Source organism: Balaenoptera acutorostrata, chromosome 9, assembly GCF_949987535.1.
Source record: "Balaenoptera acutorostrata chromosome 9, mBalAcu1.1, whole genome shotgun sequence".
NCBI classification, from domain to species: Eukaryota; Metazoa; Chordata; class Mammalia; order Artiodactyla; family Balaenopteridae; genus Balaenoptera; species Balaenoptera acutorostrata.
This window is the reverse complement of record NC_080072.1, coordinates 45,470,686-45,489,361: the sequence shown is the minus strand read 5'-3', so window position 1 is coordinate 45,489,361 and position 18,676 is coordinate 45,470,686. Positions and strand designations below refer to the sequence as shown.

Genomic DNA, 18,676 nt, shown 5'->3' with positions numbered 1-18,676 from the left:
GTCTCTAGGAGAAGAGAGGTGGAAGAGTAGTAGGATAGGCAGACGTATTATTTTTAAATTAAACTTTTAATTTTGAGTTAGTTATAGTTTCATCTGTAGTTCTGAGAAATAAAAAAGAGACATCATGTACTTTTTACCCAGTTCGCCTTAATAGTAACATCATGTAAACTATAGTACAATATAACAATCAAGATATTGGCATTGATACAGTCAAGATACAGAACATTTTCATCTCCACAAGGATCTCTCATGTTGCCCTTTTATAACTACACTCACTGCCCTCCCACTCCCAGCCCCTCTTTGATTCCTGGCAATCACTTAGCTGTTTTCCATTTCTATATTTGGTCATTTCAAAAATGTTGTATAAATGGAATCTTACTGTATGTAACCTTTTGGACTTGACCTTTTATACTTAATATATAATTCTCTGGATGCTTCTCTGGGTGTCCCATGTATCAACAGTTTGTTCCTTTGCTTATTAATGTCCTTGGTATGGATGTACCACAGTTTGTTTCCATTCAGCTGTTGAAGGACATCTAGATTATTTGCAGTTTTTGGATATTATGAGTAAAGCTGCTATAAAATTCATGTATAGGTTTTTGTGTGAAATAATTCTTCATTTCTCTGTGATAACTGTTGAATAGTACAGTTGCTGGGTTGTATGGTAGTTGCATATTTAGTTTTTTCAGAAATTACCAAATGGTTTTCTAAAGTAGCTGTACCATTTTACTTCCCAGCAGGAAATTATGAGAGATCCAATTTTTCTGCATCCTTGTCAGCATTTGATGTTGCCACTATTTTTAATTTTAGCCATTCTGATAGGTGTGTGGTCATATCTCATTGTGGTTTAATTTGTATTTATCTAATGGCTAATGATGTTGACCATCTTTTTGTGTGCTTACTTGTCATCTGTTTTCTTCATTGAAATGTGTCTCATGATTTTTGCCTGTGTTCTAATTATATTGTTTGCTTTTTTATTGTTAGGTGTTCAGAGTTCTTTACAGTATAGTCTAGATACTAGTCCTTTCTTTGTCGATTATGTGGTTTGAAATATTTTCTCCCAGTCAGTAGCTTGTCTTTTCATTCTTTTTTTTTTCTTGTGGGATTTTTAGTTCCCTGACCAGGGATTGAACCTCGGCCCTTGGCAATGAGAGTGCTGAGTCCTAACCACTGGACCGCCAGGGAATTCCCTGTCTTTTCTTTCTTAACAGAGTCTTTGCAAAATAGATATTTCAATTTTGATTACGTCCAGTTTATCAATTTTTCTTTTTGTAAATCATGCTTTTGGTGTCAAGTCTGAGAACTCTGCCTATCCTTAGCTCTAGAAGATTTTTTCCTATTTTTTTTTCTAAAAGTTTTATAGGTTTACATTTTTCATTTAAGTTCATGATCTATATTCAATTACTTTTTGTATAAGGTGAGAGACTTAGGTCCAGGATTATTATTTTTTGCCTATGGATGTCCAATTATTCCAGCACCATTTGTTGAAAAGACACTCTTTCCTCCATTGAGTTGCTTTTACACCTAGTCAGAAATCAGTTGGGCATATCTGTGTGGATCTCTATTGTGTTCCATTGATCTCTTTGTCTATTTATCTACCAGTACCACACAGTCTTGATTACTGTAGCTATATTACTGTAGCTATAAGTCTCGAAATTGAGTAGACAGAGTCCTCTCACTTTATCTTTTTAGTTATTCTAGTTCCTTTGCCTTTCCATATAAGTTTCAGAATATTGTCTATATCTTCAAAAAATCTTGCTGGGATTTTGATAGGACTTGCTTTAAAAACTGTATTTTTGTTTGGGAAGAATTGACATCTTTACTATGTTGAGTCTTCCAATGTAAGACTACATTATGTTGCTTTATTTATTTAGATCTTCTGTTGTCCTGTTATGAGCAGAGAATATATTTGATTGTAGTTCTTCTAAATGTGTTAAAATTTGTTTTATGACCTGGGATATGGCCTGTCTTGGAATATGTTCCAAGTGCATCTGGACAGAATGTATATTGTGTCCCTTTACGAATGTTAATTAGGTTCTGTTGGTTGATGGTATTGTTGGGTTTTCCTGTGTCCTTGCTTATTTTCTGTTTAGTTGTTGTAGCAATTGTTGAGAGAGAGGTGTTGGAGTCTCCTAATTATTGTAGAGTTATTTTATTCTTTTAGTTTTACCAGTTCTGGCCTCACAAATTTTGCAGATCTGTTTGGTTCATACAAATTTAGGATTGCTATGCCTTCTTAGTGGATGGGCCCTTTTATCATTATATGTTCCTCTCTATCTCTGATAATTTTCTTTGTTCTGAAGTCTACTTTAACTGATATTAATTTTTAAAATTAACTCTTGTTTTCTTTGATGTTTGCATGGTACATTTTTTCCCTTTTTGACTTTCATATTAAATATTTTACATGAAACATATATCTTGTGTAAATTTATTTTAAAGTGTTTTGTGTATATCATATATTTGACATAGTATGTATTCTGTATGGATGTACATCTTTGTGTGTGTAGGTGTGTGTGTCTGAGTTTCTTAGAGACAGCATATAGTTTTAATTTACCCTCCCAAATCTCTTTTAATTGGTGTGATTAGGTCATTTATATTTAATGTAATGATTAACATGTTAGAGCATAAGCCTCCCATTTTATTTTGTTTTCTGTTTATTTTCTGTTTTTCATTTTGCTATTATCTTTTACTTGCCTTCCTGTGTGTTATTTGAGTATTTTTTAAAATTTTGTTTTGATTTATTCATACTGATTTTGATCATATCCTCTTGTAATAGCTTTTTTAGTGGTTCTTCTGTGTATATACAAGTTTATCAAAGTCTACTGGTGTCATTGTTTTACCAATTTAATAGAAATGTAGAAACATTACCTCCCTTATGTCTTGTTACCCTCCCGTCTACAATATAATTGTATTAAATACTTCCTCTACATACATTTATAACCACATCAAGCAGTCTCTTAATTTGTGCTTCAACTGTCAAACATTTAATAAAAATTGAAGAGGAGAAGGAAAATGTATTCTATTTAGCCATATTTTGCTAACTGTGTTTTTTTTTTTCCTGATGTTCTAAGGTTCCCCTTTAATCATTTCCTTTTTTGTTTAGAGAATTTTCTTTACCCATTCCTTTAGGGTATTTCTACTGGCGACAGATTCTTTTAGTTTTCCTTTATCTGAGCATGTCTTGAATTCTGCTTGGTAAGCAATTTCTGGGTCATTTTTTTTTAACATCTTTATTGGAGTATAATTGCTTTACAATGGTGTGTTAGTTTCTGCTTTATAACAAAGTGAATCAGTTATACATATACATATGTTCCCATATCTCTTCCCTCTTGCATCTCCCTCCCTCCCACCCCCCCATCCCACCCCTCTAGGCAGTCACAAAGCACCGAGCTGATCTCCCTGTGCTATGCGGTTGCTTCCCACTAGCTATCTATTTTACGTTTGGTAGTGTATATATGTCCATGCCACGCTCTCACTTTGTCACAGCTTACCCTTCCCCCTCCCCATATCCTCAAGTCCTTTCTCTAGCAGGTCTGTGTCTTTATTGCCGTCTTACCACTAGGTTCTTCATGACGTTTTGTGTTTTTTTTTCCTTAGATTCCATATATATGTGTTAGCATACTGTATTTGTTTTTCTCTTTCTGACTTACTTCACTCTGTATGACAGACTCTAACTCCATCCACCTCACTACAAATAACTCCATTTCGTTTCTTTTTATGGCTGAGTAATATTCCATTGTATAAATGTGCCACATCTTCTTTATCCATTCATCCGATGATGGACACTTAGGTTGCTTCCATGTCCTGGCTATTGTAAATAGAGCTGCAATGAACATTTTGGTACATGACTCTTTTTGAATTATGGTTTTCTCAGGGTATATGCCCAGTAGTGGGATTGCTGGGTCGTATGGTAGTTCTATTTTTAGTTTTTTAAGGAACCTCCATACTGTTCTCCATAGTGGCTGTATCAATTTACATTCCCACCAACAGTGCAAGAGTGTTCCCTTTTCTCCACACCCTCTCCAGCATTTATTGTTTGCAGATTTTCTGATGATGGCCATTCTGACCGGTGTGAGGTGATACCTCAATGTAGTTTTGATTTGCATTTCTCTAATGATTAGTGATGTTGAGCGTCCTTTCATGTGTTTGTTGGCAATCTGTATATCTTCTTTGGAGAAATGTCTATTTAGGTCTTCTGCCCATTTTTGGATTGGGTTGTTTGTTTTTTGTTATTGAGCTGCATGAGCTGCTTGTAAATCTTGGAGATTAATCCTTTGTCAGTTGCTTCATTTGCAAATATTTTCTCCCATTCTGAGGGTTGTCTTTTGGTCTTGTTTATGGTTTCCTTTGCTGTGCAAAAGCTTTTAAGTTTCATTATGTCCCATCTGTTTATTTTTGTTTTTATTTCCATTTCTTTAGGAGCTGGGTCAAAAAGGATCTTGCTGTGATTTATGTCATAGAGTGTTCTGCCTATGTTTTCCTCTAAGAGTTTGATAGTGTCTGGCCTTGCATTTAGGTCTTTAATCCATTTTGAGTTTATTTTTGTGTATGGTGTTAGGGAGTGTTCTAATTTCATACTTTTACATGTACCTGTCTAGTTTTCCCAGCGCCACTTATTGAAGAGGCTGTCTTTTCTCCACTGTATATGCTTGCCTCCTTTATCAAAGATAAGGTGACCATATGTGCGTGGGTTTATGTCTGGGCTTTCTATCCTGTTCAGTTGATCTATATTTCTGTTTTTGTGCCAGTACCATACTGTTTTGATTACTGTAGCTTTGTAGTATAGTCTGAAGTCAGGGAGCCTGATTCCTCCAGCTTCATTTTTCGTTCTCAAGATTGCTTTGGCTCTTCGGGGTCTTTTGTGTTTCCATACAGATTGTGAATTTTTTTTTTCTAGTTCTGTGAAACTAGAACTAGATAGGGATTGATAGGGATTGCATTGAATCTGTAGATTGCTTTGGGAATTAGAGTCATTTTCACAATGTTGATTCTTCCAATCCAAGAACATGGTATATCTCTCCATCTATTTGTATCATCTTTAATTTCTTTCATCAGTGTCTTATAATTTTCTGCATACAGGTCTTTTGTCTCCTTAGGTAGGTTTATTCCTGGATATTTTATTCTTTTTGTTGCAGTGGTAAATGGGAGTGTTTTCTTAATTTCAGATTAAGATTTTTCAGATTTTTCATCATTAGTGTATAGGAATGCAAGAGATTTCTGCACATTAATTTTGTATCCTGCTACTTTACCAAATTCATTGATTAGCTCTAGTAGTTTTTTGATAGCATCTTTAGGATTCTCTATGTATAGTATCATGTCATCTGCAAACAGTGACAGCTTTACTTCTTCTTTTCTGATTTGGATTCATTTTATTTCTTTTTCTTCTCTCATTGCTGTGGCTAAAACTTCTAAAACTATGTTGAATAATAGTGGTGAGAGTGGGCAACCTTGTCTGGTTACTGATCTTAGTGGAAATGGTTTCAGTTTTTCACCATTGAGGACAATGTTGGCTGTGGGTTTGTCATATATGGTCTTTATTATGTTGAGGAAAGTTCCCTCTGTGCCTACTTTCTGGAGGGTTTTTATCATAAATGGGTGTTGAATTTTGTCGAAAGCTTTCTCTGCATCTATGGAGATGATCATATGGTTTTTCTCCTTTAATTTGTTAATATGGTGTATCACGTTGATTGATTTGCGTATATTGAAGAATCCTTGCATTCCTGAGATAAACCCCACTTGATCATGGTGTATGATCCTTTTAATGTGCTGTTGGATTCTGTTTGCTAGTATTTTGTTGAGGATTTTTGCATCTATGTTCATCAGTGATATTGACCTGTAGTTTTCTTTCTTTGTGACATCTTTGTCTGGTTTTGGTATCAGGGTGATGGTGGCCTCGTAGAATGAATTTGGGAGTGTTCATCCCTCTGCAATATTTTGGAAGGGTTTGAGAAGGATAGGTGTTAGCTCTTCTCTAAATGTTTGATAGAATTTGGGCCATTCTTAAAGGACATTTTTATGGTTATAGGCTCTTGGGTTAACAGTTATTTTCTGTGAGCACCTGAAAAATATTGTGCAACTTCCTTCTGGCCTCCTTGGTTTCTGATAAGAAAGTTGTCCCACTTTTCTGTTCTCTGTGTGTGTGTGTGTATGATTTTTTCCTCTCTTTGTCTCATTTATGATAGTTTCTATTGCTGGGTCGTCAAGTGGTTTATAATCTTTTGTTCAGTGGTACCTAATCTGTTAATCCCATGCATTCTATGTTTCATCTCAGATATTGTACTTTTTATCTTTAGAAATTTGAATTGGATCTTTTTTTAAATTTCCTTTTTCTATAATTGAGTTTATTAATCTTTTCTTTCATAGTGTTTAGTGTCCAAGTCATGCTTTTTTATAATTGAATTTTTATTTTGGGTATAGTTGATGTACAGTGTTATGTTAGTTTCAGGTGTACAGCAGAGTGGTTCAGTTATACATATACATATATCCATTCTTTTTCAGATTCTTTTCCCATATAGGTTATTACAGAACATTGAGTAGCGTTCCCTGTGCTATACAGTAGGTCCTTGTTGATTACCTATTTTATATATGGTAGTGTGTATATGTTAAGCCCAGACTCCTAATTTATCTCTCCCCACCCCCTTTCCCCTTTGGTAAACTTAAATTTATCTTCCAAGTCTGTGAGTCTATTTTGTAAATAAGTTCATTTGTATCATTTTTGTAGATTCCAGCTATAAATGATATCATATGATATTTGTCTTTCTCTGTCTGACTTACTTCACTTAGTATGATAATCTCTAGATCCATCCATGTTGCTGCAAATGGCATTATTTCATTCTTTTTTAAGGCTGAGTAATATTCCATTGTGTGTATATACCACATCTTCTTTATCCATTCATCGATGGACATTTACGTTGCTTCCGTGTCTTGGCTGGTGTAAATAGTGCTACAATGAACATTGGGGAGCATGTATTTTTTCGAATTATGGTTTTCTCCAGATAGATGCCCAGGAGTGGGATTGCTGCATTATATGGTAGTTCTGTTTTCAATTTTTTAAGGAACCTCCATACTGTTCTCCATAGTGGTTGTACCAATTTACATTCCCACCAACAGTGTAGGAGGATTCCTTTTTCTCCACATCCTCTCCAGCATTTATTGTTTGTAGACTTTTTGATGATGACCATTCTGACCAGTGTGAGGTGATACTCATTGTAGTTTTGATTTGCATTTCTCTAATAATTAGCGATGATCATCTTGTCATGTGCTTTTTGGCCATCTGTATGTCTTCTTTAGAGAAATGTCTATTTAGATCTTATGCCTATTTTTTGATTGGGTTGTTTGTTTTTTGATATTGAGCTGCATGAGCTGTTTGTATGTTTTGGAGATTAATCCCTTGTCAGTCACACCATTTGCAAATATTTTCTCCCATTCTGTGTGTTGTCTTTTCATTTTGTTTATGGTTTCCTTTGATGTGCAAAAGCTTTTCAGTTTAATTAGGTCCCATTTGTTTTTGTTTTTATTTCCATTCCTCTAGGAGATGAATTGAAAAATATCTTGCTGCAATTTATGTCAAAGAGTGTTTTGCCTATGTTTTCCTCTAAGAGTTTTATAGAATCTGGTCTTACATTTAGGTCTTTAATTCATTTTGAGTTTATTTTTGTGTATGGTGTTGGAGAATGTTCTAACTTCATTCTTTTACGTGTAGCTATCCATTTTTCCCAGTACTACTTATTGAAGAGACTGTGTTTTCTCCATTGTATATTCTTGCCTCCTTTGTCATAGTTTAATGGACCATAGGTGTGTGGGTTTATTTCTGGGCTTTCTATCCTGTTCCATTAATCTACATTTCTGTTTTTGTGCCAGTGCCATACTGTTTTGATTACTGTAGCTTTGTAGTATAGTCTGAAGTCAGGGAGCCTGATTCCTCTGGCTCCATTTTTCTTTCTCAGGATTACTTTGGCTATTCAGGGTCTTTTGTGTTTCTATACAAATTAAAAATTTTTTTGTTCTAGTTCTGTGAAAAATGCCATTGGTAATTTGATAAGAATTACATTGCGTTTGTAGATTGCCTTGGGTAGTATAGTCATTTTGATTGATTCTTCCAATCCAGGAACATGATATATCTCTCCATCTGTTTGTGTCATCTTCAATTTTTTTTCTTCAGCATCTTATAGTTTTCAGAGTACAGGTCTTTTGTCTCCTTAGGTAGGTTTATTCCTAGGTGTTTTATTCTTTGCAATGGCAAATGAGATTGTTTCCTTAGTTTCTCTTTCTGATCTTTCATTGTTAGTGTATAGAAATGCAAGAGAGATCTACGTATTAATTTTTTATCCTGCAACTTTCTGAATTGATTGATGATCTCTAGTAGTTTTCTGTTAACATCTTTAGGATTTTCTATGTATAGTATCATGTCATCTGGAAACAGTGACAATTTAACTTCTTTTTTTCCAATTTAGATTCCTTTATTTCTTTTTCTTCTTTGATTGCCATGGCTAGGACTTCCAAAACTATGTTGAATAAAAGTGACGAGAGTGAACATCCTTGTCTTATTCCTGACCTTAGAGGAAATGCTTTCAGCTTTTCACCGTTGAGTCTGACGTTAGCTGTGGGTTTGTCATATATGGCCTTTATTATGTTGAGGTAGGTTCCCTCCATGCCCACTTCCTGGAGAGTTTTTATCATAAATGGGTGTTGAATTTTGTCAAAGCCTTTCCTGCATCTATTGAGATGATCATATGGTTTTTATTCTTCAATTTGTTAATGTGGTGTATCATACTGATTGCTTTGTGGATAATGAAAGATCCTTGCATCACTGGGATAAATCTCACTTGATCATGGTGTATGATCCTTTGAAGGTATTGTCGGAATCAGTTTGCTAGTATTTTGTTGAGGATTTTTGCATCTATAGTCATAAGTGTTATTGGCTCATGATTTTCTTTTTTTGTGATATCTTTGTTTTTAGTATCAGGGTGATGGTGGCCTCATAGAATGAGCTTGGGAGTGTTCCTTCCTCTGCAAGTTTTTGGAAGAGTTTCAGAAGGGTAGGTGTTAAGTCTTCCCTAAATGTTCAATAGAATTCCCTTGTGAAGCTATCTGGTCCTGGACTTTTGTTTGTTGGAAGTTCTTTAATCACAATTTCAATTTCAGTAGTTGTGATCAGTCTGTTCATATTTTCTATTTCTTCCTAGTTCAGGTTTGGAAGGTTGTACCTTTCTAAGAATTTGTCCATTTCTTCCAGGTTGTCCATTTTATTGGCATATATTTGCTTGTAGTAGTCTCTTATGATCCTTTGTATTTCTGTGGTGTCAGTTGGAACTTCTTTTTTCATTTCTAATGTTATTGATTTGAGCCCTCTCCATTTTTTTCTTGATGAGTCTGGCTAACAGTTTATCAATTTTGTTTATCTTTTCAAAGAATCAGCTTTTAGTTTCATTGATCTTTTCTATTGTTTTCTTCGTCTCTATTTCATTTATTTCTGATCTGATCTTTATGACTTCTTTCTTTCTATTAACTTTGGATTTTGTTTGTTTTTCTTTCTCTAGTTGCTTTAGGTGTAAGTTTAGGCTGCTTATTTGGGATTTTTCTTGTTTCCTGAGGTAAGACTGTAGTGCTGTACACTTCCCTCTTAAAACTACTTTTGCTGTGTCCCAGAGCTTTCAGATTGTTGTGATTTCATTTTCATTTGTGTCCAGGTATTTTTTGGTTTCTTCTTTGATTTCTTCACTGATCCATTAGTTGTTTAGTAATATATTGTTTAGCCTCCACGTGTTTGTGTGTTTTTACAGGTTTTTTCTTGTAGTTGATTTCTAATCTGTTAGCATTGTGGTCTGAAAAGGTGCTTGATATTATTTCATTTTTCTTAAATTTACCGACGTTTGCTTTGTGGCCCACCATGTGACCTATCCTGGAGAATATTCCATGTGCACTTGAGAAGAATGTGTATTCTCCTGCTTTTGGATGCAGTGTTCTATAAATATCAGTTAAGTCCATCTGGTCTAATGTGTCATTTAAGGCCTGTGTTTCCATATTGATTTTCTGTCTGGATGATCTGTCCATTGATGTACGTAGCAGTGTTATAGTCTCCCGCTATTATTGTGTTACTGTCAATTTCTCCTTTTATGGTTGATAACATTTGCCTTATATATTGAGGCACTCCTATGTTGAGAGCATAGATACTTATGATTGTTATATCTTCTTGGGTTGATCCCTGATTATTATGCAGTGTTCTTTTTGTCTTGTAACTGTCTTTATTTTATTTCATTTTTTTAATTTCATTTTTATTTTTAAATTTTTGAATTATTTTTTTGTACACATTTAGTTTTATTGTAACAAATTTTTTTTTTTTTTTTTAGTTTTTATTTTGGCTGTGTTGGGTCTTTGTTTCTGTGCGTGGGCTTTCTCTAGTTGTGGCGAGCGGGGGCTACTCTTCATCACGGTGCATAGGCTTCTCGTTGCGGTGGCTTCTCTTGTTGCAGAGCATGGGCTCTAGGCACACAGGCTTCAGTAGTTGCAGCACATGGGCTCAGTTGCGACGCACGGGCTCTAGGGCAACGAGCTTCAGTTGTTGTGGCACACGGGCTTAGTAGTTGTGGCTCGTGGGCTCTAGAGCACAGGCTCAGTAGTTTTGGTGCATATGCTTAGTTGCTCCACAGCATGTGGGATCTTCCCAGACCAGGAATTGGACCCATGTCCCCTGCATTGGCAGGCAGATTCTTAACCACTGTGCCACCAGGGAAGTCCCGTAACAGTCTTTATTTTAGAGTCTGTTTTGTCTGATATGAATATTGGTACTCCAGCTTTCTTTTGATTTCCATTTGCATAGGATACCTTTTTCCATTCCTTCACTTTCATTCTGTATGTGGCCCTAGATCTGAAGTGAGTCTCTTGTAGACAGCATATATGTGGGTCTTGTTTTTGTATCCATTCAGCCAGTCTGTGTCTTTTGGTTCGAGCATTTAATCCATTTACATTTAAGGTAGTTATCAATATGTATGTTCTTTTTGCCATTTAAAAAAATTATTTAGGATTTGTTTTTGTAGCCCTTTCTTTTTCATTCCTTTGTTGTTCACTTGTGATTTGTTGACTATCTTTAGAGTTCTGTTTGGATTACTTTTTCTTTTCGTGTGTGTATCTATTGTAGATTTTTGGTTTGCAGTTACCATCAGGTTTTGACATAGCAGTCTATATATATATACACAAGATTGTTTTAAGTTGCTGGTCACTTAATTTCAAATGCATTTCCAATATCCTGCAATTGTATTCTCCTCATGATTGCTGATTTTTATATAATATTTTTGTGTGGACGGCTTTCTACTTTTACTGTATGTTTGCCTTTACTGGTGAGCTTTCCCATTTGTAATTATCGTTTTTCTAGTTGTGGCCTTTTCTTTTCCACCTAGAGAAGTTCCTTTAACATTTGTTGTAAAGCTGGTTTGGTGGTGCTGAATTCTCTTAGCTTTTGCTTGCCTGATTTTTCCATTAAATCTGAATGAGGGCTTTGCTGGGTAGAGTATTCTTGGTTGTGGGTTTTTCCCTTTCATCATTTTAAATATATCATGCCACTCCCTTCTGGCCTGCAGAGTTTTTGCTGAAAAATCATCTCATAACTGTATGGGGATTCCTTTGTATGTTATTTGTTGCTTTTCCCTTGTTGCTTTTAATGTTTTTTTCTCTGTCTTTGATTTTTGTCAGCTTGATTAGTATGTGTCTTGGCATGTTCCTCCTCGGGTTTATTCTGTATGGGACTGTCTGCACTTCTTGGAGTTGAGTGAATGGTTCCTTTCCCACAGTAGGGAAGTTTTGACTATTATCTCTTCAAATATTTTTTCAGGCCCTTTCTCTCTCTTCTCCTTTTGGGACCCCTATAATGTGAATGTTGATGCATTTAATGTCATCCCAGATGTCTCTTAGACTGTCCTCATTTCTTTTCAATCTTTTTTTTTCTTTATTCTTATTTCTTTATTCACACCACAGCTGTGATTTCCACCAGTCTCTCTTCCAGGTCACTTATTCATTCTTCTGTCTCATTTATTCTGCTATTGATTCCTTCTTGTTTATTTTTCATTTCAGTTATTGTACTGTTCATCTTTGTTTGTTCTTTAAATCTTCTAGCTCTTTGTTAAAAATTTATTGTATCTTCTTGGTCTGTGCCTCCATTTTTTTCCCGAGATGTTGAATCATCTTTACTATCATTACTCTAAATTCTTTTTCGGGCTGATTGCCTACCTCCACTTCACTTAGTTTTTCTTCTGGGGTTTTATCTTGTTCCTTCACCTGTAACATATTTCTCTGCTGTCTTATTTTGTCTAACTTTCTGTGTTTGTGATCTCTGTTTCTCAGGCTGCAGGTTTGTAGTTGCACTTGCTTCTGGTGTCTGCCCCTTGGTGGGTGAGGTTGGTCCAGGGGCTTGTGCAGGCTTCCTGTGGGATGGACTCTAGCTGCCCCCTGGTGAGTGGAGCTGGTTCTTGTCCCTCTGGTGGGCAGGACATGTCAGGGGGTGTGTTTAGAGGCGGCTGTGCACTCAGGACAGATGTTAGGCAGCCTGTCTGCTGATGGTGGGGCTGTGTTCCCACCGTCTTGGTTGTTTGGCCTGAGGCGTCACAGCACTGGAGACTGCAGGCTGTTTGGAGGGGCCAGGTCTCAGTGCCAAAATCACCACCTCCAGAAGAGCTCACGCAGATGTGTATTCTCTGGGGCCTCTGCCAGCAGTGTCCTTGCCTCCACAGTGAGCCACAGCTGAACCCCGCCTCCCCAGGAGACCCTCTAAGGCCTGCAGGTAGGTCTAGCCCAGGCTCCTATGGAGTCACTGCTTTGCCCTGAGTCCCAGTGCATGTGAAACCTTGTGTGTGCCCTCCAAGAGTGGAGTCTCTGTTTCCCCCAGTCCTGTGCAGCTCCTGTGCAGCTCAAGCCCCCCTGGCCTTCAAAGCCAAATGCTCTCGAGGCTCCTCCTCCTGATGCCAGACCCCCAGGCTGGGGAGCCTGACGCTGGGCTCAGAACTCTCACTCCTAGGAGAACCTCTGCGATATAATTATTTTTCAGTTTGTGGGTCGCCCACCTGGTGGGTATGGGATTTGATTATATCGCAAAAGCCCTCCTCGTACTGCCTCATTATGGCTTCTTGTCTTTGGATGTAGAATATCTTTTTTGGTAGGTTCCATTCTTTTTTGTCAGTGGTTGTTCAGCAGTTAGTTGTGATTTTGGTGTTTTTGTGAGAGGAGGTGAGCTCAAGTCCTTCAACTCTGCCACCTTGTCTCCTCTTGAGTTGAATCTTTAATATATCTTTCATTTATTTCCTTTTCATTCTTTCCTATACCTTCTTAAAATGTAGAATATAGTTATAAACTTTTTATATTTTTGTCTATTAATTATATCATCTGTATTATATCTGGGTAGGTTTTCATTGATTGATTTTTCTCCTCATTATGGGTCATCATTTCCTACTTTCATTCATGCCTGTTTATTTTGGATTGGATGCCAAACACTGAATTTTATGTTGATGGGTGCTGGGTATTTTTTATTTCCATAGATATTCTTGAGCTTTGTTCTCTGACAGTGCTAATTTACTTGTAAACATTTTGATCCTTTTGAGGCTTGCTTTTAAAAAGTGTTGTAAGTTTGATCCAGAATAGCCTTTAGGTTAGGCCTAATTTGGTCCCACTACTGACACAGTACTCTTCTGTGTACTCTTATCTGAGCCCCGTGTATTAAGAAATTTTTTTCACTCTGGCTGGTGGGAACTAAAGTGAGCTCCAGGGATTCTTTCCTGTGGTTCTTCCCCCTGCCTCAGGTAGTTTCTTCACATGCATATGCTGATGAGTACTCAGGGAGGACCACTACATGTCTCTAGAGCATGCTATTTTCACATCTTTCTTCTCTTCAGTATTCTGCTCTGTAAATTCTAGCTGAATTGACCCACTTGAACTTCTAACCTTATCTTTTCAGCTCAGGAAGATTGCTGAACTTTAACTGGGTTCTCTCTCCCCGCACTGCAGCCTGGAAGGTAGCTTACCTTTTTTGTTTGTGTTTTCACAGGGATCACTGTCCTGTGTTACCTGTTATTTAATAATATTTGAAAACTATTGTTTCATATATTTTATCTCTTCTTTTTAGTTGTTTAAGGTGGAGAGGGTAAATCCAGTCTGCTATTTCATCTTGGCTCATAATGGAAGTTTTTTGGAGTTAACAATAAACAAGTAAAATACAAACAAATGTATCAGGTGGCTATAAGTATACTATGGAGAAACCTGAAGGAAGGGAGAGGAGGAGGATTGCAATTTTAAATAGAATGGTGAGAAGAGGACCAGTTTGAGAAACTAGCTGTTTTGATTATTTTTTGCTTTATAATAGCCTACCCCCACACTTAATGACTTTTGCTCATGGACGTGCAATTTGGGCCAAGCTGAAGAGAGACAGCTTGTTCTGCTCTGCTAGGTGTCAGTTGGGGCATCTGAAAGGCTGGGGTCTGGAATCATCTGAATACTTGCTCACATGTATGGTTGTTGATGCTGGTTGCCAGATGGGATCTCAGTTGGGTTGTGGCTAGAACATCTACACATGACCTTTCCATGTGGCTGCTTGGCTCCTATACAGCATAATGGCCAGGTTCCAAGGGTGAGCATCTGAGAGAGAGCCAGGAAGAAGCTGTGTTGCCTTCTCTATTTTCTAGCCCAGCCTTGAAAGTAATGTTATGTATCACAGGAAGTCACTAATGCTGGCCCATATTAAAAGGGACTGGAATTAGATTCCTAATCTTGCTGGGAGGCATGTCAAAGAATTTGTGGACACATTTTAAAGCCATCACAATGATACTTGAGAAAAGAAGGTAAGGATATCTAAAGGAAGAGCATCCCAGGTACAGTGTACAGAAATGCAAAGACTCTGAGGCTGGTGGATACCTGATGGTTTAGATTTGTTTATTTTGAATTTCCCCTGTACAGTGTCATCTCCTTGAGGGCAAGGGCTTTTGTTCACTGCTATTTTCTCAGCACCTAAAACAGTGTTTGATAGATAGTTGTAGTTTAATTCTTATTTGTGGAAGAGATAGCGTATTGGCAGCAGGTATCAAAAAAATCCTAAAAATGAGTACATAACCTTTGATCTAGAATTCTTTCTTTAGGAAATAAACTTTAGGGAAAAAAATTGTACAAATAAGCAAAGCTGTAGTGAAAATTTGAAGGTTTCTAAATGCCTATTAATAGATTAGTTAAATAAATTATGGTTTGCCTATATAATGGAACACTGCAATTTTTAAACTAAATGTTTCGACCCAGAAAGATGAGTGAGTGTTGAGGGAAAAGGAGCAGAATTCAAACGACGGTGTTCGGAATGATCTTTTTTGGTTAATAATCTTTATATAATATATGCATAAAATGGAGAGGGATCTAATAGGATGTATATCAAATTTTTAATAATTGCTATAGGAGTTATTTTAGACTTGCTTGTCAAAAAATATGTATTACTATTATAATAGAAATACATTTCTATTATAAAAGCAAATGAAGTAAAATTTTTTAACTGATGTAGAATAGTATCTAAGCTATGTGAGTGATAAAAAGCACCTTTTAAAACAATATGTAGGGTTCTTTTTATTAATTAAAGAAGGTGGAGGAAAACGAAATTTGTACAGGAAAAGTGTGGGATGTAAAACCAAGATTTTTCAAGAGATTATCTCTTGATTATAGGTTATCCTTATTTCCTTTTATATATTTCTATATTCTCTTGATTTGCTAAAATAAGCTTCTTTTAAAATAAGGAAGAGATATTAAAAGAAAATAGCTGTAGGGGGTAATGTTAAGCAGCTTTACTTTAATAGTATTTATAATATGAAAAATCTAAATTTATAAGGTGGCAAAATCGGGGATCTTTTGGTTTTCTTGAAGAGTTCCTTTAATGGTCTCAAAATAGTGACTTAGAGAAAGACAAATACTGTATGATTTACTTATATGTGGAATCTGAAAAACTGAACTCTTATCAACAGAGAACAGATGGGTGGTTGCCAGAGATGGGGGATGGGAGTTGTGTAAATAGGTGGAGGTGGTCAAAAGGTACAAACTTCCAGTTATAAGATAAATAAGTTCTGAATGTAATATACAGCGTGATGACTATAGTTAACAATACTGTATTGTATATCCGAGAATTGCTAAGGGAATAGAACTTAAAAGTTCTTATTACAAGGACAAAAAATTTGTAACTATGTGCGATGATGGATGTTAACTAAACTTATTGTAGTAATTAATCATTTTGCAGTATATACGTATATCAAATCATTATGTTGTACACCTTAAAACTATTACAGAGTTATACGTTAATTATATCTCAATAAAACTAGGAAAATATGACTTAGAACATTTGATTTATACACAATTCTGAAGCTACTACTCTTTGTTAAAATGTGGTGGTTTTCCATGTTAATATTATTTTTTATCACCATAATGTAGGTTTTCAGTAACCTTACAAGAGTAATTGAGGGGCTTCCCTGGTGGCGCAGTGGTTAAGAATCTGCCTGCCAATGCAGGGGATACGGGTTCAGCCCTGGTCTGGGAAGATCCCACATGCCACGGAGCAACTAAGCCCATGTGCCACAACTACTGAAGCCTGTGTGCCTAGAGCCCGTGCTCTGCAACAAGAGAAGCCACCGCAATGAGAAGCCCATACACCGCAACAAAGAGTAGCCCCCACTCGCCACAACTAGAGAAAGCCCGCGTGCAGCAACGAAGACCCAACGCAGTCAAAAATAAATAAATAAAATAAATAAATTTATTTTTAAAAAAAAAGAGTAATTGAGGCCTAAGATTAAAACTACAAATATAATTTATGAATGAAATCTTAGATGATATAATAATACTTTAATTCATACATATTTTGTTGCAAAAAAGTTTTTAGGTTAATTGTTCTCATTTCACTGTCTTACCTCTTTATTTTAAAGAAATAATTTGTAATTCATTTTGTTCTTACACACCATAGGATGTGTTTTGGAGATGCAGACAAAATATCTTTGATGAAATGAAGAAGAAAGTTTTACAGGTAGACTGCTGATGTAATTGCTTTAGTGTGATAATCAGCAGAGCAAGTAACAGCATGTTAGTATTTTTATTTAATAACAAGGCATGCCTTAAGTTTTATGCTTGTTTGGCTATTTTATTTCTACCTGATTTTATTTATTTTTCATTTTGTTTATTTATTTATTTTGCCTGATTTTAATAATAAGAAAGTCACCTTAAATGAATATATGTCTGATAGTACCTCGTGTTTAACAAGTGAATGAGGTGGAAAACTGATATAAAAACTATAGAACCTTTAGTTTCGACTTCTGGGTGTAATAGTTGTCTATTTTTTACAGATGTATTTATTTTCTGAAATATTAATAGTGCTGGGACTAAGTTATTTAATAATTTACAGAGTCAAGACCCAGACATCTTATTTGAAGAATTAAATAGAACTGTTACCTTCCTGACAACCTGTACGCACTACAAACCTAAACATTCCTGTGATGTAGCATCCTATTCTAACCTTTACTTAATACCTCACTTTCCTCAGGTCCCTTTAGCTCTAAGTTCAAGGTTCTTTATTTAATCTCTTCTGTCCTCTTCAGGTGATCTCTGGCAAGAGGCCACGTAGAAAAATATCATGTAACATTTTAGAGTTTGCTGGGGGAGGTGGAGTGGAGTGGAGGGAGGATCTTCAAAATAAAATAATCTTTTTCTCATGTAAGTTAAGACTCCCAGCACTACCCCAGGAATTGTTACTTGTTAAGGTAAAAATGCACAGTCTCAGTGAGGCTGATAAATTTAATAAACTTCAGTGAGCAAAAATATTTATACCATCAATTTTTTTTTTTAGTCTGTGGCAGTATATTAGCCGTGAACTATGGATACCCGGGAAGGGTAATGCTCTAAGGCTTAATTTCTTAGCTCATAGCAGTTTCTTTATCAAGTAGTAGATAAAATGGACTCTGTGTGTGTGGGTGTGGGTGTGTGTGCGTGCATTTTTAAGTTTGCAACCATAGTATTATCATCTGTAATAACACTGAAAGGAAGAAAGTCTTGAGAGAAAATGGGTTGACTATTAAATTTAGAGGTAAAGAGGTCCCTTTGTAATGTTTTAAAATTATTCATATTAATTTTTTTCTTAGAAAAATCTTTATCTTGATAACTTTGAATTGTGTTTGATGTTGTTTTCTGCATGCTAATGCCATTCTAAATGTATGCATTAATTATACACCTTGTTTTGTGTTTTTTAATAAGAAACACCTACGAAGTATTTTTTTATGAAACAAAAATTATGATATTAACTTCAGAGAACTCAGATTTGAACTTAGAACTGTTCGGAATGCCAAGAATAGGAGACAGGATGACTTGAGAGGCTCTGAGACTCCTTAGACAGAACCATCTGTGTTGACCACTTCTAGAGGTTCCTATAGTGACTGTATCTTTGGAAGAAATATATGTTTTCAGTGTTTTTATCCCAGTATGTTTTATCTTTTGTAAATAAGACTGTCATTTTTGTTTGTTTTGTTTTTTCAAGGATTCTTTTTTCAGACTTTGCTGGGAAATCTGGCTTTGTTTCTGCATAGAGCACAAAGACAGAACACTCTCTTAGCATATAGTGTTAATGTAACTACTGTTGACTTTCCCCTTTTTCTCACAAGTGTAATATTGCAATGAGTTGCCCACCAAGTAA

General features: G+C 35.9%; 1 protein-coding gene across 5 annotated transcripts in view; it reads left to right on the top strand.

Annotated features, from left to right (window-relative positions):
• The window catches only part of USP47 (ubiquitin specific peptidase 47), a 124,091-nt gene that overhangs the window by 27,128 nt on the left and 78,287 nt on the right, over nucleotides 1-18,676 (top strand). For 3 of the 5 annotated variants that reach the window (XM_057552305.1, XM_007174920.3, XM_007174921.3), the window contains one exon: nucleotides 16,961-17,020. The exons of the other annotated variants lie outside the window; for them this stretch is intronic. In XM_057552305.1, the coding sequence (XP_057408288.1) occupies nucleotides 16,961-17,020 (60 nt within the window). The remainder of the gene's footprint in view (nucleotides 1-16,960; nucleotides 17,021-18,676) is intronic. 5 annotated transcript variants of the gene reach the window in all.